Genomic DNA, 23,443 nt, shown 5'->3' with positions numbered 1-23,443 from the left:
TGAGGGTTGGTCTATGCTAATTGGTGAGGGTTGTGGCTAGTTAGTGAGTGTTAGTGAGGGTTGGTCTATGCTAATTTGTGAGGGTTGTGGCTAGTTAGTGAGGGTTGGTTTGGGCTAATTGGTGAGGGTTGGTTAGGGCTAATTGGTGAGGGTTGTGGCTAGTTAGTGAGGGTTGGTTTGCAGTGTTTCCCACACATAGACAAATTTGTGGCGGTGCGCCACAGATTCAGCACCGGCCGCCACATATTGCGTTTCGTTATTCTTTTATTTATTTATTTTGAAACGCTATTGAAAAACACGCAGCATTCGTAAAGCTGAATTTCCTTTCCCTGCGCTCCCTCTCTGTCACTCACACATACGCACACACACACACACACAGCCCCTCCTCCTTGCACACCGCGGCTGTCTGTCTCCATGAAAACCAACGAGATCATCCCTGGAAGCGTGGTCGGTGGTCGCACTGATGCACCTGACGCTGCTCGGGTAGAAGCATAAAGTTCTCCCGCAACTTTTGTAGACTATGCGTGCAACTTAATTACCAAACAGTAGAAGTAAACTCATTCTACTCGGCCCGCTCTCGTGCGTGCTCAATGGACACCCGTCCTCCACATGCACATTTAATCCAAATAAAACATTCACAATCGCGAACGCATTGACGCTCAGAAGACGGCTAGCTAAATTACTGTTATATTCGGTTAGCATCATTAGTAGGCTATGCTGCAGACATTTGATTAAAACTCTTGCATTCAAGTTGACTGACCAACCATGTTTTTCAACTCCAAGACTTAAAAGGGCCTGTCCCAAGGAGAAAAAGTATTAGCTTACCTTGAAACTTAAACACATGGGGAAACTGAACAGTTCAACCAGTAGAGTATGATAAGCTTAGCCTGCTACTTTGTTTACAATATTTTGAGGCTTCAACCAGACAGCTGAATTTAAGAAGTGGAGTTGTAATATGAATAGTAGGCTATAACCTGCATAAAGTTTGCTGTTATGAATATCAGAAATGTCAGTATATATAATGTAAATAATTACATCATGTGTGTGTGTTTCAAATAAAGACAAGCTTCACATCTTGGTAAAAAAAAAAAAAAATTACATTATATGAAAGGAGAGCGATAAAAAGGCGATGCAATGAAAATGAAAAATGAAAATATGGGTGCACCCCCCCCCCCCCCCAATCAGACATGGGGCGACCACCACACATTGCCTTCTAATCTGTGGGAAACACTGGTTTGGGCTAATTGGTGAGGGTTGGTTAGGGCTAATTGGTGAGGGTTGTGGCTAGTTAGTGAGGGTTGGTTTGGGCTAATTGGTGAGGATTGTGGCTAATTGGTTAGCGTTGGTTTGGGCTAATTGGTGAGGGCCCTGTTGGTTAAAAGCCCCTTGCAATGCATGCTGGGACACTTCACAATGACAAAGGATGAACATCTGCCCCCTGCATTTAGCATGTCCGTCCGCTACGTAGTGCCTTGGCTGGATCCTTACTGTGTGTGTGTGTGTGTGTGTGTGTGTGTGTGTGTTTAGGTGTACAACCCCCGTATCAGAGTGGAGTCTCTGCTGGTGACTGCTATCAGTAAAGCTTCAGCGCAGCAGAGGGCTGGAAGAGCAGGCAGAACTCGCCCGGGGAAGTGCTTCAGACTCTACACAGAGAAGGCCTACAAGACAGAGATGCAGGTAAAACACACACACACACACACACACACACACACACACATAGGGAAGTGCTTCAGACTCTACACAGAGAAGGCCTACAAGACAGAGATGCAGGTAAAACACACACACACACACACACACACACACACACACATAGGGAAGTGCTTCAGACTCTACACAGAGAAGGCCTACAAGACAGAGATGCAGGTAAAACACACACACACACACACACACACACACACACACATAGGGAAGTGCTTCAGACTCTACACAGAGAAGGCCTACAAGACAGAGATGCAGGTAAAACACACACACACACACACACACACACACACACACATAGGGAAGTGCTTCAGACTCTACACAGAGAAGGCCTACAAGACAGAGATGCAGGTAAAACACACACACACACACACACACACACACACACACACACACACTCACACAGGGAAGTGCTTCAGACTCTACACAGAGAAGGCCTACAAGACAGAGATGCAGGTAACACACACACACACACACACACACACACACACACACACAGGGAAGTGCTTCAGACTCTACACAGAGAAGGCCTACAAGACAGAGATGCAGGACACACACTCACTCACTCACTCTCTCTCTCTCTCTCTCTCTCTCTCTCTCTCTCTCTCTCTCTCTCTCTCTCTCTCTCTCTCTCTCTCACACCCTGTGTTCTGTTGTGTGCAGGAAAACACATACCCAGAGATCCTGAGCTCTAAATACACACACACACACACACACACACACACACACACACACACACACACACACACACACACACACACACTCACACTCACACTCACACTCACACTCTCACACACACACACACACACACACACACACTCACACTCACACCCTGTGTTCTGTGTGTGCAGGACAACACGTACCCAGAGATCCTGCGCTCTAAACACACACACACACACACGCACACGCACACGCACACACACACACACACTCTCACCCTGTGTTCTGTTGTGTGCAGGACAACACATACCCAGAGATCCTGAGCTCTAAATACACACACACACACACACACACACACACACACACACACACACTCACACTCTCACACACACACACACACACACACACACACACTCACACCCTGTGTTCTGTGTGTGCAGGACAACACGTACCCAGAGATCCTGCGCTCTAAACACACACACACACACACACACACACACACACACACACACACACACACACACACACACTCTCACCCTGTGTTGTGTGTGTGCAGGACAACACGTACCCAGAGATCCTGCGCTCCAAACACACACACACACACACACACACACACACACACACTCTCACCCTGTGTTCTGTGTGTGCAGGACAACACGTACCCAGAGATCCTGCGCTCCAATCTGGGCTCCGTGGTGCTGCAGCTCAAGAAGCTCGGCATCGACGACCTGGTGCACTTCGACTTCATGGACCCGCCAGGTAACGTGTGCGTGTGCGTGTGTGTGTGTGTGTGTGTGTGTGTGTGTGTGTGTGTGTGTGTGTGTGTGTGTGTGTGTGTGTGTGTGTGCTACTTTATTGATCCCCAAGGGGAAATTCAATATGGTATGTTGATATGAGTGATATCTGTACTGGGTGTTCAGCCATGTTGATATTGAGATGTTGATATGAGTGATATTCCGTTCCATAGCGAGTTGCGGGATTTCTGTATTTACAGATAAACGCCATTTGTTTGGGTTTCTTATGCTTGGATTTAGTGAAAGTTAGCAAGAAAATGACACTGTGCAAAAGCCGTTATTGTTCTCCCAAAACACGTCTGAAATGTTTTGAGCCAGAACTATCTAGCTTTAGCAAGCTAACTACCCTCAACTGTTTTGAATGGATAAGAATGGATAACTTTGGTTAACTTTGCTGGCTAACTATCTAGCATATCAGTACAGGGAGTTCAGCTGTGTGTATTGGCTTATCAGCTATTTGGTTAACTTTAAATCACCCGAATTTAACGTTAAGGCTGTTCCTTTCATACTGACCGAATATAACGCTAAATCACCCGAATTTAACGTTAAGGCTGTTCCTTTCATACTGACCGAATATAACGCTAAATCACCCTTAATTTAACGTTAAGGCTGTTCCTTTCATACTGACCGACACGGGGAGGGGAGTCAGCCCGCCCTGGCAATGAACCCATCTCGAGGGGTAGTATTATTGTCTCGAGGGGTAGTATTATTGTCTCGAGGGGTAGTATTATTGTCTCGAGGGGTAGTATTATTGTCTCGAGGTGTAGTCTTATTGCCGAGGGGTAGTATTATTGTCCCGAGGGGTAGTATTATTGTCTCGAGGGGTAGTCTTATTGTCTCAAGGGGTAGTCTTATTGTCTCGAGGGGTAGTCTTATTGCCGAGGGGTAGTATTATTGTCTCCAGGGGTAGTCTTATTGCCAAGGCGGGCTCAGTGTGAAAGGAACAGGTCAACCCCGCGATTAGTGGGGTGTGACTGATGACGTATTTGGCAAGGCAGGAGGTTAAAAGACAGGAAACAGCGGGTCAGAATAACACAAGAGACGAGGACAGTTTTAGGTGCTGTGTCCACCACTCACGTTTTTCACGGTGAGAGCGCCCTGAACCTCCTTTTCGGCGCTTCGGTCAAGTGTTTATTGTTGCTATGTTACAAAAACAGCACGTCTTTTTGGAACGTCTCCCCCTCTCCCTGCTGTAACTGTGTGTGTGTGTGTGTGTGTGTGTCCTGTGTTGTGTCCTCTCCCTGCTGTAACTGTGTGTGTGTGTTTGTGTGTGTCCTGTGTTGTGTCCTCTCCCTGCTGTAACTGTGTGTGTGTGTGTCCTGTGTTGTGTCCTCTCCCTGCTGTAACTGTGTGTGTGTGTGTGTCCTGTGTTGTGCCCTCTCCCTGCTGTAACTGTGTGTGTGTGTGTGTGTCCTGTGTTGTGTCCTCTCCCTGCTGTAACTGTGTGTGTGTGTGTGTGTCCTGTGTTGTGTCCTCTCCCTGCTGTAACTGTGTGTGTGTGTGTGTGTGTCCTGTGTTGTGTCCTCTCCCTGCTGTAACTGTGTGTGTGTGTGTGTCCTGTGTTGTGCCCTCTCCCTGTTGTAACTGTGTGTGTGTGTTTGTGTGTGTCCTCTCCCTGCTGTAACTGTGTGTGTGTGTGTGTGTGTGTGTGTCCTGTGTTGTGTCCTCTCCCTGCTGTAACGGTGTGTGTGTCCTGTGTTGTCCTCTCCCTGCTGTAACTGTGTGTGTGTGTGTGTCCTGTGTTGTGTCCTCTCCCTGCTGTAACGGTGTGTGTGTCCTGTGTTGTAACGGTGTGTGTGTCCTGTGTTGTAGCCCCAGAGACTCTGATGCGTGCGCTGGAGCTGCTGAACTATCTGGCGGCGCTGAACGATGACGGAGACCTGACGGAGCTGGGCTCCATGATGGCCGAGTTCCCCCTCGACCCCCAGCTGGCCAAGATGGTGATCGCCAGCTGCGAGTTCAACTGCTCCAACGAGATCCTGTCCATCACCGCCATGCTGTCAGGTACTCACACACTCTCTCCTCTCACTCCCTCTCTGCATCTCTCTCTCTCCCTCTCTCTCTCTCTCTCTCTCTCTCTCTCTCTCTGCATCACTTCATCCTGGCCAGACTGCTCTTGAAAAGCAGGTCAGATCCTGTTTCTTCTGAACAGGGTCCTGGCATGCTGAAGTGTGTGTGTGTGTGTGTGTGTGTGTGAGTGTGAGAGAGAGAGTATGCGTGGTAGGCGAGACTGAGTTGTTGCTGTGGATTAGTATGCTTGTTGCAGGGTTTCCCCCAGTAAATGTGTTAGTTAAAGTGTGTGTGTGTGTACAGTGTGTGCGTGTGTGAGAGAGAGAGTAAATGTGTTAGTTAAAGTGGTGGGGGGGGGGGGGTGGCAGCAAGGAGGTCAGCTGAAGCAAAGACACTAATGACCGTAATATACCTGGATTAGGGTTATATATGATGACCGTAATATACCTGGATTAGGGTTATATATGATGACCGTAATATACCTGGATTAGGGTTATATGATGACCGCAATATACCTGGATTAGGGTTATATATGATGACCGTAATATACCTGGATTAGGGTTATATGATGACCGCAATATACCTGGATTAGGGTTATATGATGACCGTAATATACCTGGATTAGGGTTATATGATGACCGCAATATACCTGGATTAGGGTTATATGATGACCGTAATATACCTGGATTAGGGTTATATGATGACCGTAATCAGGGCTCTAAATTAACTTTTTTCATTATCAGCCAACGTGGCTAGTAGATGTTTTCCCTTACTAGCCAATCAGAATTTTTTTTTTCTGACCAAAATTAGACATGCCTGCTAACGTAGGCTACCACTCACACACCCCGAACCTCCCAACCACCGCCACATTCTTTTTTTCGTTCTCCACATTAAATATGAACCTATTAACATATAGAATTATTCAAATTATAAAAATGAGAAAGTCATTTTGTTGTAGAAAATACATTTGTGAAGAAATACGGTTAATATGATGCTGTTAAATTCGTTTATAAATGGTGCACTGTCACTTTAAGACTCTTGCTAATTTGGTGTGATTAAACATAGAACAATACAACTAGGTGAGTGTTCATTGAATGCATGCATACGTGTGCGTATTTGCGCGACAGAAACCGAAACTAATCAGTGGCAAGCTCCGCTTCAAACTGTTGGAAGGCTATTTCATTATTTAATAGAACAATGTGGATTCTTGCAACTTCCCTGAAACAGAGCAGAGACTGTATAATGCTATATCTAGCATTGAGTAGGCTATTGTTAAGTCACGTTTAATATAACATGGTCAAAAGACATAGCCGTAACGTTGCTCCACAACTCGAAATAGGTGGGCGGTCACGCACGTAAAGTCACGTCATGGACAGTCAAATCCGATCTGAGTGTTAGGAGCTGTTCAGACTGACGATCTGTCCATATCCGATACGAATGCGATATGAAACTACCTCCTGGATGTGGTTTGCAACCGTTTCGCTAAAATCGGATTTCATGTGACCTGTCACTGTTCAGACTTCAAAAGTGACATCCGATACAAATCTGAATGGGCTAAAAATCGGATTTGGCTGACAGTCTGAACGCAGCCTTAGTAACATGTTTTGATATTGACATTGTAATTGTAAACGTTCTCTAATAAGAGTGTAAAGCATTACTTTATGTTAACCACAGCATCGTTGCTGGAAAAAAATAGCAAACAGCCAATGATGACCTATGTGCGTGGCGGGACGGATCTATGATAAACTATGCTCGGCGGGCCACATTGAAGTGCGTCGCGGGCCGTAGGCTAGTTTGGACACCCCTGATGGCAGTCTTGGGGCCCACAGGTGCACCCCTGATGGCAGTCTTGGGGCCCACAGGTGCAAAACTGGCGGCACTGTCTGTACCGTTCTAATCAGGGCAAAAACATTTCAACATTTCTATCACTCACCACCAGCCAAAGTGGCTAGTAAGGTTTTTTTTATACCTGCCAAAATGAATTTTTACCCGCATTTGGCGGGTGTTAATTTAGAGCCCTGACCGTAATATACCTGGATGATGGTTATATGATGACCGTAATATACCTGGATTTCACATTCAAAGTGTGACATTTCATTGTATCTTATGCATCTCTTGGGTAAAACCTTAACTGGGTAGGTGGCAAATAAGCGAGGTTTTGCGTGGCAGATAACATTACTGGACACTATAGGGACCAATGGCAGATAACATTACTGGACACTACACTACAGGGACCAATGGCAGATATCATTACTGGACACTACAGGGACCAATGGCAGATAACATTACTGGACACTACACTACACTATAGGGACCAATGGCAGATAACATTACTGGACACTATAGGGACCAATGGCAGATATCATTACTGGACACTATAGGGACCAATGGCAGATATCATTACTGGACACTATAGGGACCAATGGCAGATATCATTACTGGGCACTATAGGGACCAATGGCAGATATCATTACTGGACACTACAGGGACCAATGGCAGATATCATTACTGGACACTATAGGGACCAATGGCAGATAACATTACTGGACACTACAGGGACCAATGGCAGATATCATTACTGGACACTACACTACACTATAGGGACCAATGGCAGATAACATTACTGGACACTACAGGGACCAATGGCAGATATCATTACTGGACACTACACTACACTATAGGGACCAATGGCAGATAACATTACTGGACACTATAGGGACCAATGGCAGATATCATTACTGGACACTATAGGGACCAATGGCAGATAACATTACTGGACACTACAGGGACCAATGGCAGATATCATTACTGGACACTATAGGGACCAATGGCAGATATCATTACTGGACACTACAGGGACCAATGGCAGATATCATTACTGGACACTATAGGGACCAATGGCAGATAACATTACTGGACACTATAGGGACCAATGGCAGATATCATTACTGGACACTATAGGGACCAATGGCAGATAACATTACTGGACACTACAGCAGGTAGCATCAAACATAAAGTCAAATGTATTGATCTGCTGCAAAGGACCATTGCTGTTCGGGACTTCAATCCTGCTGGCCTTGGTTTTGCAAAAGAAAGATGGATCAAATGTAGTGGCCTTTTAGCCTGGCTAGCGCCTACCACATCTCAAATGAGACATGGTCTGGCAACCAGACGTTCATTTTCTCGTATTTGAAAAAAATGCCCAGATCCATTCATTGGGCACCACGGATGTCTTGTTTTCTCCCCTGTTCTGTGATTGGTCACCAACTTCAGGCGAAAATTTGGGTGTTAGTTTCCAGACTGCCTTAGCAGCGTGAATGAAATCACCGCGCAAGGCAGGATGGGAACACCCAGGCTAGTGGCCTTTGGTAAAGAGATCTCAAAAGAGAGATGGATCAAATGTAGTGGTCTTTGGTAAAGAGATCTCGAAGGGTAACGTTGAGCTCTAGTGTGGAAGGTGACCACACTTAAGTGAGTTTGCGTTTGCATGGCGAAAGGTGTGGTTTTGCGGGGGTGTGCGTGCGTGCGTGCGTGTGTGTGTGTGTGTGTGTGTGTGAAAAGCAGGTTGGTGTGTGTGGTAATTGCGTCTGAAAAGCAGGTTGGTGTGTGTGTGGTGATTGTGTGAAAAGCAGCTTGGTGTGTGTGTGTGTGTGTGGGGTGATTGCGTGTGAAAGGACGGTTGGTGTGGGTGTGGTGATTGCATTTTAAAGGCAGGTTGGTGTGTGTGTGTGTGTGTGTGTGTGTGTGTGTGTGAAAGGCCGGTTGGTGTGGTGATTGCATGTGAAAGGCAGGTTGGTGTGTGTGTGTGTGTGTGGTGATTGCGTGTGAAAGGCCGGTTGGTGTGTGTGTGTGGTGATTGTGTGTGTGGTGATTGCGTGTGAAAGGCCGGTTGGTGTGTGTGTGTGTGTGTGTGTGGTGATTGCATGTGAAAGGCCGGTTGGTGTGTGTGTCTGTGTGTGTGGTGATTGCATGTGAAGGGCAGGTTGATGTGTGTACTCTAGGCCAGTGTATTTTTATCTGGTGGGTTGGGAGCTTAAAAGTATTGATTTTACGTACCAGACTTTGAATGTAGAGTTAGAAAGATCATACATTTTTCTTCACCTTACATAGGATTAAACAGCAATGAATAAGTAAGGGATAATGTATAGAACGCCGGTCATTATCGGAAAATAATTCCCGACAGGATGAACAGAACCCCGACGCGCAGCGGAGGCTTATTATACGGCTACTTGCCAAAACAAGAAATTAAACTTAACTCAGTGTGTCTTTAGCAATGACTTGGCTACCGTTTGGTGGCTTCCGTTAACTTCTAGCAAAATAAATAGTTCGCCACAGATGACAGTTGTTAGGTGTTGCCTGGCAACATACTTGGTAACTTTCAGTGAAATTCCATTGCAACCAGCGAACGGCTTTGTTGCGGATTGATATGAAAGACGTGAATTAGAAGCACAAAACCCGTTGCCATTGACAGCGGTCATTATATACTTTCACCGGTGATTATATATATTATTCACCGGTAGAACGTTGGAGAGGCCCATTCAAAGTGAATGGGAGCTCTCTCAACATTCTAGAGAGCCGTATAATAAGTATGATATACAGTATATACATCACAACTTTGTCATAATAAGATCATGATCACGATTTATAGGATAATTTATCATGATAAGATAACGACATCACTGTCTATAGGATACTTAATCACGATAAGGTAATGATGACATCACTACTCAGGTGGCAGTGTACTTATAAGGTAATGATGACATCACTACTCAGGTGGTAGTGTACTTATAAGGTAATGATGACATCACTACTCAGGTGGTAGTGTACTTCTAAGGTGGTAGACAAGGCTACACTCAGGCTTGACGTGGGGTACTCTGTGTGTGTTTGTGTATGTGTTTGAATCAGGGCTCGAAATTAACGATGTCCCGACTAGAGTTCTCAACGGGCCTGAAAATGACTTTTTTTTATTGTTTGTTTTTTTCACTGAGTGGAAAATATTAAGCCCGAAGACCGACCCGACCCGAGTCATCTCCCCGAACTCGCGGGTCCCGTCGGGTTTGTCGGGCCGACCCGTTGAGAACTCTAGTCCCGATGTCCCGGGACCATAAAAATTGTTCCCGGGACACAATGGATAGATTTTTGGGACAACTCTGGAACACAATGGGTAGATGTTTGGGACAATATAATGGACAGCTCTGGTACAGTAGAAAAAAGGTCAAAGCAAATGTCAAAATATATGTTTTTGCATAAACTAACGTTTGTGTTCCCAATGCCACTTCTTTCGCCTGAATAAAATAAAAACAGCAAAAATACAAGTCTTGACCTGAAGTAATTAAATGGTCTCCGTCATGATTGCTATGGTTGTTTCTGTTAGCGACCAAATTAATTCTGGGATAACGTTACACATTCCGCTCGATGCACTAGTAGGCTGACCATGAGCATTAGAAAAACTTGGGGTGAAAGCACATTTCTTTCGCAAGTTTTCATTATAGACTACGCGGCAACTTTAAACTTTAAAATGAAAATGGCCATTGGCCATGTAAAAGTTCCGTTGGCCTACCCTGCTCCATGTTTGTTGGTTTGTTTATTTGCCAATATTGTTTTCCTTTCCCGGTTCCTGTAAGCGCGGCAGCAGTTGGCAACATACTTTTACAGTATAAAAGAAATAATAAAAACTACGTTAATGCGCGATAACATAATTATCGGCGTTTATTGATTGATAAGTTAACGTGATATAAAACGCGTTATATATTCAAGTAAAGACAAGCTTTTTCTACACCTTATAGTTGTTAAAAAAAATAATTCACATTATGGGAAAAGAGCGATTAAAAAGGTGACCTTTTGGCGTCACAGGTGATGCGATGGAAAATGTGGGTGCACCTAAAAAAAAGTTAGGTGCACCAGTGCAACCAACACAAAAAGTTAGTCCGGGGCCCTGCATTACTGAAACTAGATTATTACGCTATGTTTATTATGTAGAATGGGGGGGGAAATGTCAAACTTAAATTTAGGACACTTGTGGTGAAGTCCGGGACGATACAAAGTAGAATTCGGGACATCTGCGGGACACTGAGGAAAAAAGTTAATTTTGAGCCCTGGTTTGAATACCGTGGTGCGTGTGTGTGTTTGAATAACCTCGTGAGTGTGTTGTAGGCAAGTGTGTGTGTGTGTGTGTGTGTGTGTGTGTGTGTGTGTTTGAATACCCTGGTGTGTGTGTGTTTGAATACCCTGGTGTGTGTGTTCTAGGCAAGTGTGTGTGTGTGTGCTTTTGAATACCATGGTGTGTGTGTTCTAGGCAACTGTGTGTTTGTGTGTGTGTGTGCGCGCATTTGAATACCATGGTGTGTGTATTCTAGGCAAGTGTGTGTGTTTTTGAATACCATGGTGTGTGTGTTCTAGGCAGCTGTGTGTTTGAGGAGCTGTTCCTCAGGTCTCTGGGCAGCTGTGTGTGTGTGTGTGTGTGTGTGTGTGTGTGTGTGTGTGTGTGTGTGTGTGTGTATAAAGGCCCCGCGGTGTGTGTGTTTGAGGAGTCGGCACTCACGTCTATGGGCGGCTGTGTTGGGGCCCATACCAACCTTGTTTAGTCCCACAGTGCTTCGTGCGCCCCACTGAGGCCAAGAAGGCGGCCGACGAGTCCAAGATGCGCTTCGCCCACATCGACGGAGACCACCTGACCCTGCTCAACGTCTACCACGCCTTCAAGCAGAGTGAGTACACACACACACACACACACACACACCATCTGACCCTGCTCAACGTCTACCACGCCTTCAAGCAGAGTGAGTACACACACACACACACACACACACACACACACACACCACCTGACCCTGCTCAACGTCTACCACGAATAGATCAATAGATGATCAATAAGGGTGGTGTGGGAGATGCCAATAGATGATCAATGAGGGTGGTGTTGAGATGGTGTTGAGATGCCAATAGATGATCAATGAGGGTGGTGTGGGAGATGCCAATAGATGATCAATGAGGGTGGTGTTGAGCTGCCAATAGATGATCAATGAGGGTGGTGTTGAGATGGTGTTGAGATGCCAATAGATGATCAATAAGGGTGGTGTGGGAGATGCCAATAGATGATCAATAAGGGTGGTGTTGAGATGCCAATAGATGATCAATAAGGGTGGTGTTGAGGTGGTGTTGAGATGCCAATAGATGATCAATGAGGGTGGTGTGGGAGATGCCAATAGATGATCAATGAGGGTGGTGTTGAGATGGTGTTGAGATGCCAATAGATGATCAATAAGGGTGGTGTTGAGATGGTGTTGAGATGCCAATAGATGATCAATGAGGGTGGTGTTGAGATGCCAATAGATGATCAATAAGGGTGGTGTTGAGATGGTGTTGAGATGCCAATAGATGATCAATGAGGGTGGTGTTGAGATGCCAATAGATGATCAATAAGGGTGGTGTGGGAGATGGTGTTGAGATGCCAATAGATGATTAATGAGGGTGGTGTTGAGATGCCAATAGATGATCAATGAGGGTGGTGTTGAGATGGTGTTGAGATGCCAATAGATGATCAATAAGGGTGGTGTGGGAGATGCCAATAGATGATCAATAAGGGTGGTGTTGAGATGCCAATAGATGATTAATGAGGGTGGTGTGGGAGATGGTGTTGAAGGCCGCACTCAGGTGGAGGAGTGCGGCCCACCTCACCCTACTCAACATGTACCACACTTTCAAACAGAGTACAATATACACACACAATGTGTAATGTAATCATAAAGGTATTCTACAGTACAGCCGTTTTACACTACCATGTGTGTGTTTCCTGTAGTATTTTACACTCCGTGTGTGTGTTTCCTGTAGTATACACTACCATGTGTGTGTGTTTCCTGTAGTATTTTACACTACCATGTGTGTGTGTGTTTCCTGTAGTATTTTACACTACCATGTGTGTGTGTGTTTCCTGTAGTATTTTACACTACCATGTGTGTGTGTGTTTCCTGTAGTATTTTACACTACCATGTGTGTGTGTGTTTCCTGTAGTATTTTACACTCCGTGTGTGTGTTTCCTGTAGTATTTTACACTACCATGTGTGTGTGTTTCCTGTAGTATTTTACACTACCATGTGTGTGTGTGTTTCCTGTAGTATTTTACACTACCTTACCAACAGCACAGAACCCACTGATTTTATGTGTGTGTGTGTGTGTGTGTGTTCCAGATCATGAGGCTGTGCAGTGGTGCTATGATAACTTTGTGAACTACCGCTCTCTGATGTCGGCGGATAACGTGCGGCAGCAGCTTTCGCGGATCATGGACCGCTTCAACCTGCCGCGCCGCAGCACAGAGTTCACCAGCAGAGACTACTACATCAACATCAGACGCGCACTCGTCACAGGCTTCTTCATGCAGGTGTGTGTGTGTGTGTGTGTGTGTGTGTGTGCACTACATCAACATCAGACGCGCACTCGTCACAGGCTTCTTCATGCAGGTGTGTGTGTGTGTGTGTGTGCGCACTACATCAACATCAGACGCGCACTCGTCACAGGCTTCTTCATGCAGGTGTGTGTGTGTGTGTGTGTGCGCACTACATCAACATCAGACGCGCACTCGTCACAGGCTTCTTCATGCAGGTGTGTGTGTGTGTGTGTGTGTGTGTGTGTGTGTGTGTGTGCGCACTACATCAACATCAGGGGCCTGTACTACGAAGCGAGGTTACTGGCTTAGCTGGGTAACTTCGAGAGTAAGTTGATCACGTGTGGCGTAACTTCCCGGTTAACCCGTACTACGAAAGGTGGATAGGTTTTAACCGAGGTATGCTGCCATGGCAATTTACGCTGCATCTCAAACCTGCTCCGAGCAGGTTATGTTCTTGGTTAACCCGAGGTTTGCGGTTAACCACACCCTTATAGGCGAAGTACCACCCCACAATGTCGACGTAGGCTACCTGAAAGATCCATATCCATTATTGTAGCGCAAATTGTAAGCGGTTCTCTTCGCAAAGCGAGGGTTTTTAAAGACCGTCAGAATATTTTGAGTAGCCTATAGAATATTCTCTTTGAAAGATATACATTCTCAGCTGAGGAAATTCGTTGCATTTGTCAGCTGATCGAGGCAAAGTGGAGGCTATAAGCATAGGCAATATAACATATTTTCATAATTAAGATATATTAATGCAAGCTATAACTAGGCTTAAACCTTCTGAATGTTTATGAGTTTCATTTTCACCTGCTGCCAGTGGCACTGCCGTTGCATCTAAAATGTTCAGGATTAGGCATAGCCTACACTAAATCAGTCAATCGGGCTATCCTTATTAATCTACATGGCATGAATTGTGTTGCATCTGTAGGACTCTTATGAACTCAAAATGTGTCTATTTCAACACATTTCACACATTCCGCAAGATATTAATCCTCCATAACACACAGGCTATTTAAGGAACATGAAATAAAACTTTACTTTCTTATATCCGATCTGCAATACGTTGCCATCAGCCTTGTCTTGCTTTGTTTGCTGCCGACGTATTTGATGTGTCGTAGAGTGAGTTTTAATTCCTCGCAACTTGTTTATAATCATTGCGCATTCCTTATCCGTAAAATAACGTGATCGCGTCAAAAAGTGGTGGCTTTACACTGCAACCCGCCCATTTTATGTGAACGCGCACCAACTCCGATGAGGTTAACCCCAGTTCAACAAATCAACTTCTTACTCAGCGTCGTAGTACCGATTAACACCAATGACGATAACCAGGTTTTGTCAACCCCGGTTTAGCAGAGTAACCCTGGGTTACATGTGGGTAGGTTGAACTCCGTTCGTAGTATAGGCCCCAGATGCGCACTCGACACAGGCTTCTTCATGCAGGTGTGTGTGTGTGTGTGTATGTGTGTGCACTACATCAACATCAGATGCGCACTCGTCACAGGCTTCTTCATGCAGGTGTGTGTGTGTGTGTGTGTGTGTGTGCGCACTACATCAACATCAGACGCGCACTCGTCACAGGCTTCTTCATGCAGGTGTGTGTGTGCTGACCCTGTGCAGTGTCAGGTGAAGGGTGTGTGTGTTTGTATTGACCCTGTGTGTGTGTGTGTGTGTGTGTGTGTGTGTTAGGTGGCTCACCTGGAGCAGACGGGTCACTACCTGCCGGTGAAGTGTGTGTGTTTGTATTGACCCTGTGTGTGTGTTTGTATTGACCCTGTGTGTGTGTTTGGATTGACCCTGTGTGTGTGTTTGGATTGACCCTGTGTGTGTGTGTGTGTGTGTGTGTGTGTGTGTGTGTGTGTGTGTGTGTGTGTTCGGTGGCTCACCTGGAGCGGACGGGTCACTACCTGACGGTGAAGTGTGTGTGTTTGTATTGACCCTGTGTGTGTGTGTGTGTGTTCGGTGGCTCACCTGGAGCGGACGGGGCACTACCTGACTGAAGTGTGTGTGTGTTTGTATTGACCCTGTGTGTGTGTGTGTGTGTGTGTGTGTGTGTTTGTATTGACCGTCTGTGTGTGTGTGTGTGTGTTTGTATTGACCCTGTGTGTGTGTGTGTGTGTGTGTGTGTGTGTGTGTGTTAGGTGGCTCACCTGGAGCGGACGGGGCACTACCTGACTGAAGTGTGTGTGTGTTTGTATTGACCCTGTGTGTGTGTGTGTGTGTGTGTGTGTGTGTTTGTATTGACCGTCTGTGTGTGTGTGTGTGTGTTTGTATTGACCCTGTGTGTGTGTCTGTGTGTGTGTGTGTGTTAGGTGGCTCACCTGGAGCGGACGGGGCACTACCTGACGGTGAAGTGTGTGTGTTTGTATTGACCCTGTGTGTGTGTGTGTGTGTTAGGTGGCTCACCTGGAGCGGACGGGGCACTACCTGACGGTGAAGGACAACCAGGTGGTGCAGCTGCACCCCTCCACGGTGCTGGACCACAAGCCCGAGTGGGTCCTCTACAACGAGTTCGTGCTCACCACCAAGAACTACATCCGCACCTGCACAGACATCAAGCCAGAGTGGTACGGAGCTGTGTGTGTGTGTGTGTGTGTGTGTGTGTGTGTGTGTGGGTGGGGGGGGGGGGGGGATGTGTGTGTGTGTGTGTGTGTGTGTGTGTGTGTGTGTGTGTGTGTGTGTGTGTATTGTATAGTATGTTTGGGTATTGATGTGTCCTGTGTGTGACTGTATTGTATAATATTTTTGAATGTTAATGTATTCCCTGGTGTGTATTGTATGGTAATATATGTGTGTGTGTGTGTGTGTTCCTGCAGGTTGGTGAAGATTGCTCCGCAGTACTACGAGATGGGCAACTTCCCTCAGTGTGAAGCCAAGAGGCAGTTGGAGAGAATCATCGCCAAGCTTCAAACCAAGGAGTACTCCCAATACTGAACACACACACACACTCACAAACACACACACACACACACACACGCCCCTCCCCGATGCACATGGACTCTGGTCAGATGTCGATCTGGTCTGGCGCGAGCGCCTCTCTAAAACTGTACATTGCTGAATCTGTTCAACTTTAGTTTGCAGGTTTTGTTTTCATGTATTTTTGTTTTTGTCTCATGTTGTTCAAATTTGATTATTTTTTATAACTTCAGTTTCATCCCGCTCAGCCTGTGATGGCATCTAGTGGGTCTGTTACCATGGGAACAGGATGGCGGGGGGCCGTGACGCATCGCGACCTCTGACCTCTGCCTCACGCATGAGCACTCGTGTGGCTGTGGACATTCCGTCTAGACCTCGAGACCTCTTCCTGAGCTGTAATGGAGTAGGAGTCTTAGATTCAATAAAAAACCCTCTAAACTGACTCTGGCTCTTCACTCTCTTCAGATCAAAGCTCTTCTGCAGAACAACATGCAAGCAGTTCCACAAGGCATGGAATTGCCCAAGATCTCTCGGACTTGTTCAGAATTAAAGAGATATTCTGCTCATTTTCCATCTCCCGTCGAGCAAAACAATTCATTTTTACCTTTTTCCCGTTCATCCAGCCGTGCTGTGAGTCAGGCGCCCATAGTATGTCTGCAACACTCCTTGATTATTACGCCAGATAAGAGTGTAGTTCCATGTCAAATCAGCCTAGAAAATCGCCAGGTTTCATTTTCAGTTTGTCTTGTGGCACTTTCTAACTTGAGAAGAGAGACGTTTTAAATGAGAAAGTTACAGGAAATCTTAGTCACTTTTAAACATGAAGCTAGCAGGCGAGATGCTAATGGTCTAATCCGATTCAATGATCTATGCTAGGCTCAAGCTGAAAGCTGTATCGGCAGATTCACAGAATGGCTGGATGGACGGGAACAAGGTAAATATCATATAATATGTTTTTGCTCGAGGGGAGGTGGAAAATGAGCTTAATTTCAAAAATGGCGGAATATCCCTTTGACAGAGTTCCCTTCAGTGGAACTAAGGGGCCAAGCCCAGTTTGCTAAAGTATTTGCTCACCTGCCTTGACTCGTATATGAACTTAATCTATAGGGTTTAATATGACGTCAGTCCACCCTTTGCAGCTATAACAGCTTCAACTCGTCTAGGAAGGCTTTCCACAAGGTTTAGGAGTGTGTGTGTGTCTGCCATTTTTGACCACTCTTCCAGAAGCGCATTTGTGAGGTCACACACTGATATTGGATGAGGAGACTGGGTCTCAGGATCCGCTCTAATTAATCCAAAGGTGTTCTATTGGGTTGAGGACTCGGGTCAAGTTCATCTTTATGGTTTGTGCCGTGGTGCAGTCATGTTGGAACAGTAAGGGTTAGGGTATGTTTTATGAGTTAACAGTAAGGGCCCTGTAAGTATGTTTTATGAGTTAACAGTAAGGGCCCTGTAAGTATGTTTTATGAGTTAACAGTAAGGGCCCTGTAAGTATGTTTTATGAGTTAACAGTAAGGGCCCTGTAAGTATGTTTTATGAGTTAACAGTAAGGGTAAGGGTATGTTTTATGAGTTAACAGTAAGGGCCCTGTAAGTATGTTTTATGAGTTAACAGTAAGGGTAAGGGTATGTTTTATGAGTTAACAGTAAGGGCCCTGTAAGTATGTTTTATGAGTTAACAGTAAGGGCCCTGTAAGTATGTTTTATGAGTTAACAGTAAGGGCCCTGTAAGTATGTTTTATGAGTTAACAGTAAGGGCCCTGTAAGTATGTTTTATGAGTTGAGCAATCTCATGCATAGGTTTACAGAGAGCTTGATCAACAATTGTTGAAATCACAATATGTGCATGACCATCATATTACATGATATAGCCCTATGGATGACCATCATATTACATGATATAGCCCTATGGATGGCCCATACGGCTATGTACTGTCATGTCAACTGTTAAGTACAAAAATGATTCTAAGTTAATGAATAAAAGTAACTTGGCGACACATTTAGATGTAACATTTAAATGTATTATTAGATTAACATTTAAAAGTAAATTTAACATTTACATTTAGATTGAGATATACTATTTAGATATAAATGTAAGATTTAGATATAACATCTAGATTTAGATACCATTTGTATATAATATGTAACATGAATTTAACAATTAACATGTTGTTTTTACATTAATTCCTGTCTCACATGTGAGGAAAGTGAGATAAATTTTGAAAAGATCTATTATAATTTCGGGTCAGTCTCTAAACACACTTGTATTTATCAAACAGATTTCCGTATCCTCGCTTGTATGAAGTGCATTTAGGCCACAACAGGCCCTAGGACTTTGTTTCACAATAAATACATTTGATAACGGAGCCCTATTTGCGTTTCTTGTCTGCTCTGGGGCATTTTTACAAACCCCAAACCAAGTATTAGGGTTTTGACTTCTAAAGAAGAATAAAAAAAATCTCTGATGTCCGGAGTCTGAAGGTGAAGAGAAGAGAGCATTGAAGGGGGGTCGTTCCCTTTTTATACCTTTTTGAGCGGGCTGAAAATGCCCAGGCTGGTTTTTATCCTGTCTTGCCATGAGCTAACGGTTCTCTATTTTGTCCTCCTCAGTCAGAGGCGACTGGCGCTGGATCGGAGCTCCAGTGTTCAATATGGCGTTGACTATTAATTGGCCGGATTTATTTGAATGGAGGGCGGGACTCAGTCACGCTCTCCAGTTATATATTATAGAGATTGAGAACGTGACGTAAAACGCAACGCATTTTGGGAATAGGTGGCCCAAAATGAAGTTGTTTTACTGACGTGCGGGAACAACGAAGTGCAGTTGTCGAAATGCCGTTTACCTGCTGTGTTATAAAATTCAATAGAGTAACATGAAGCTTATCTTTTATAGTTTTCCAGCGTGGAAAAATAATAGTATACGTCATGTTTCAGAGGTGACAAAAAGGGAGGAATGGCTTGGATAGCAGCACTAAGGAAGCGCGAGATTATAACTGTTTTTCACACAATTTTTTCACGCTTAGTTTTCATTATTATCATGCCAGATCATAGACCCAGACCCACTAGTTTACATGGGCTGGCATCAGGCGAGCCAAACGTACCCATAATTCTTTGTGTTTTGATGACTTTGGTCACATGTCTAAGCGATCTCTATACCTCCATGGCTGTGTCATACGTACCTGTAGTCTAACCTGCCGCTGTGTTTTACCTTCATCTCAATTGCGGTGTCTCCAAGGAAATTCAAATCACCCTCGAGCTAGAATTCAGATGCACGAGAGTGGCGTCTGTACAGCACTACGAGCTCTAGTCTCCATACAGTCGCTCATATCACACACACACATACACACACACACTCTAGTCTCCATACAATCGCTCATATCTCACACACACACACACACACACACACACACACACACACACTCTAGTCTCCATACAGTCGCTCATATCACACACACACACACACATACACACACACACTCTAGTCTCCATACAATCGCTCATATCAGCTTCCTCCCCAAGCAGGGTACCTAGCTAGCTACTTCTACATTCTTTATTCACCTTCACAGGGTTGTAGGTAATAGTTCCACAAATCCCCGAAGGCAGATGATTTTATACATTATTATAAAAGCACCAATTAGGCTACCGGCCCTTTCGTTTGGAAATTCGGGAAACAATGATGCTTTTTAATACACCAAAATAACATTTGATAAATTAACCTTGCATTTTTCAGTAGCCATTGGGCCGCGAGCTAGATAGGCCTACCGTGCAACCCCCCCACAACGTGCCATTCCGACATGAGGTCATTAATAGACTATTAATGTCATAACTATTAGGCTATCATTAGGCTTACTAGGCATGGCTGTAGGCAGCTATGAGGCCACTGAGATCTGGACCATCAGCAGCTAGAAGAATACAAGTTTTAAAATAAATAAATAATCTATGATGTTGTACAAATATTTACTGTATACTATAAATAAGATGGCTAGCAATTTAGGATATTGAGAGATATTGATGACCCACACATACTCATACATATACCATATACATCATATGCACACATACACACATCCATACATACATACACATACACATACTGTACACCCACATCCATTCACAGTTTACAGTGTGGTGCTGTTCAACAGTTAATTGCAGTTGGGAAAAAACTGTTTGGCTGCCCCTCTGACACATTTAAGTGCATTTCACAGGCATTCAAGTCAGTTGTGACATTAATTATGTAGCCTACATTGCACAGATGCATTTTGCCTGTGTTTAGGCAGACCAAATACATAGTCTTACCCACATTGATTCGTAAAGGCTGGATTGTGCACGGTGCCATGGAAAACGAGGGGAATGTGGGTGCAGTCGCCAGCATAGTTTGCCTATAGTTGGACTGAAGTGTGGCGATTAATATCATTTTTGCTCCTCCTTGTAATGTTCTATTCGTGATAATTGATTGACTGACTGATTTAATTTCATAAATACTGGATAAGGTGAGGGCAGATTCACATTCCAGACTCCAGGCCACAAAAGCAGCCTAGACTTGATATAGGTCAACATTATTAGCGTTTTGGTAAAATTTACTTTACATTTGCAACGGTTTTTGAGAATTATAGCACATTTAGACACAATAGTCATAACAAATATCCCCCAAGATCCTGAAAGGCGCTAAGACTGTTACGTTAAGACTGCATCTGCTGAAGTAAAATTAAAAATTAGAGTACTTCCAGCTTCCAGACAGTTTAACCCGAGTTTAACTAGGAATCAGCTGATCCTGTGTGAGTCGTTACACAGCAATCACGTTCAACCTCATGGGCAGCTGTTTGTTAAACTCTGTTTTAAGGAGTACGGTTTTAAAGTGCAGCACAGCTAGCACAGTGGTAACCGACAGAGCAATTGGCCCCTAATGTCTTACAATTCTTGAATTTCCCCTTGGGGATCAATAAAGTATCTATCTATCTATCTATCTATCTATCTATAAGCAAAAACAATGTTATGCTTTAACAAAACAAACCTCTTAGTCTAAGCAAATTCATGTTGGGCCAATTGTTCTGGTAGTCCAACTCAAAACACACAACAACACACAAAAAAACACTGTTTGGTGTTCCTGTCAGGAAAACACACACCAAAACGCACGGTTTCATTCTCAACATCACACTAAAAAGTAATTCTGAATATAAAAATAAATGGGGGCATTGCCTTTTTTTTTGTGCAGTTCTGTTAAGTCTGTCCCTAGGTGGTGCTGTTGCCCTTAAAATTCCTGTGCCAATATCAGCATCACTTTGTACTGTAATCTGGACTTCCTGGTTGGCTGCACCACCAACTCCAACCACACACACACACACACACACACACACTGCCCTTACAGAAAGCCAAACTGAATATATGTCAAATATATTACAATATACTTGTCTTTCAGATAAGAACATATTCCGAAATATATTATAAATATATTATGATATAAATTCACTAAATATTTAACATACAGTATATTTGCGATTTTTAACAGAAAATATGTTTAGTTGCACACCATTGTACACGGCTCATCAGTGTTTCAAATCTAGTACACAGAGGTTAATTGTGCACTAATGCACGGCTCATCAGTGTTTCAAATCTAGTACACAGAGGTTAATTGTGCACTAATGTACACGGCCCATCAGTGTTTCAAATCTAGTACACAAAGGTTAATTGATCATATCATATATTAATGATGCCTTTTCACATTAAACGGGAGCAATTATAAGTGTTGCGGACATTATATTCCTTTCCTAAGCTACTCTCCATTTGTCCTGCACCTGCAAGGTGGGATGTGCACACAGCTACTCTTCTTGAAAGTATTAGAATTCAACCCTTCCCATAATGTATAGGGGCGTTGTGCGCTCTAGTATAATGTATAGGGGCGTTTAGTATAATGTATAGGGGTGTTGTGCGCTCTTGTATAATGTATAGGGGTGTTGTGCGCTCTAGTATAATGTATAGGGGCGTTGCGCACTCTAGTATAATGTATAGGGGTGTTGTGTGCTCTAGTATAATGTATAGGGGCGTTTAGTATAATGTATAGGGGCGTTGTGCACTCTAGTATAATGTATAGGGGTGTGGTGTGCTCTAGTATAATGTATAGGGGTGTTGTGCGCTCTAGTATAATGTATAGGGGCGTTGCGCACTCTAGTATAATGTATAGGGGTGTTGTGTGCTCTAGTATAATGTATAGGGGCGTTTAGTATAATGTATAGGGGTGTGGTGTGCTCTAGTATAATGTATAGGGGCGTTTAGTATAATGTATAGGGGTGTGGTGTGCTCTAGTATAATGTATAGGGGTGTGGTGTGCTCTAGTATAATGTATAGGGGGCGTTTAGTATAATGTATAGGGACCTTGTGCGCTTTAGTATAATGTATAGGGGCGTTGTGCACTCTAGTATAATGTATAGGGGTGTGGTGTGCTCTAGTATAATGTATAGGGGCGTTGTGCACTCTTGTATAATGTATAGGGGTGTTGTGCGCTCTAGTATAATGTATAGGGGCGTTGCGCACTCTAGTATAATGTATAGGGGTGTTGTGTGCTCTAGTATAATGTATAGGGGCGTTTAGTATAATGTATAGGGGTGTGGTGTGCTCTAGTATAATGTATAGGGGTGTGGTGTGCTCTAGTATAATGTATAGGGGGCGTTTAGTATAATGTATAGGGACCTTGTGTGCTTTAGTATAATGTATAGGGGTGTTGTGCGCTCTAGTATAATGTATAGGGGCGTTTAGTATAATGTATAGGGGCGTTGTGCGCTCTAGTATAATGTATAGGGGGCGCTCTAGTATAATGTATAGGGGCGTTTAGTATAATGTATAGGGGTGTTGTGCGCTCTAGTATAATGTATAGGGGTGTTGTGCGCTCTAGTATAATGTATAGGGGCGTTGTGCACTCTAGTATAATGTATAGGGGGCGTTTAGTATAATGTATAGGGGTGTTGTGCGCTCTAGTATAATGTATAGGGGTG

At 44.3% G+C, this 23,443-nt stretch overlaps 1 protein-coding gene across 3 annotated transcripts in view; it reads left to right on the top strand.

The window, feature by feature from the left end:
• dhx15 (DEAH (Asp-Glu-Ala-His) box helicase 15) overlaps positions 1-16,900 on the top strand; it is a 35,290-nt gene extending 18,390 nt beyond the window's left edge. For 2 of the 3 annotated variants that reach the window (XM_062515799.1, XM_062515798.1), the window contains exons 8-14: positions 1,528-1,677; positions 3,009-3,117; positions 4,965-5,156; positions 11,747-11,869; positions 13,346-13,536; positions 15,940-16,109; positions 16,359-16,900. In XM_062515799.1, the coding sequence (XP_062371783.1) occupies positions 1,528-1,677; positions 3,009-3,117; positions 4,965-5,156; positions 11,747-11,869; positions 13,346-13,536; positions 15,940-16,109; positions 16,359-16,476 (1,053 nt within the window). In that variant the 3' untranslated portion in view covers positions 16,477-16,900. The other variant, XM_062515800.1, reaches the window with a different exon arrangement.
• Positions 16,901-23,443: the final 6,543 nt, after the last annotated feature.

Source organism: Sardina pilchardus, chromosome 16, assembly GCF_963854185.1.
Source record: "Sardina pilchardus chromosome 16, fSarPil1.1, whole genome shotgun sequence".
Taxonomy (NCBI): domain Eukaryota; kingdom Metazoa; phylum Chordata; class Actinopteri; order Clupeiformes; family Clupeidae; genus Sardina; species Sardina pilchardus.
The sequence above is the reverse complement of the archived record's forward strand: the minus strand, read 5'-3'. Positions and strand labels throughout refer to the sequence as shown.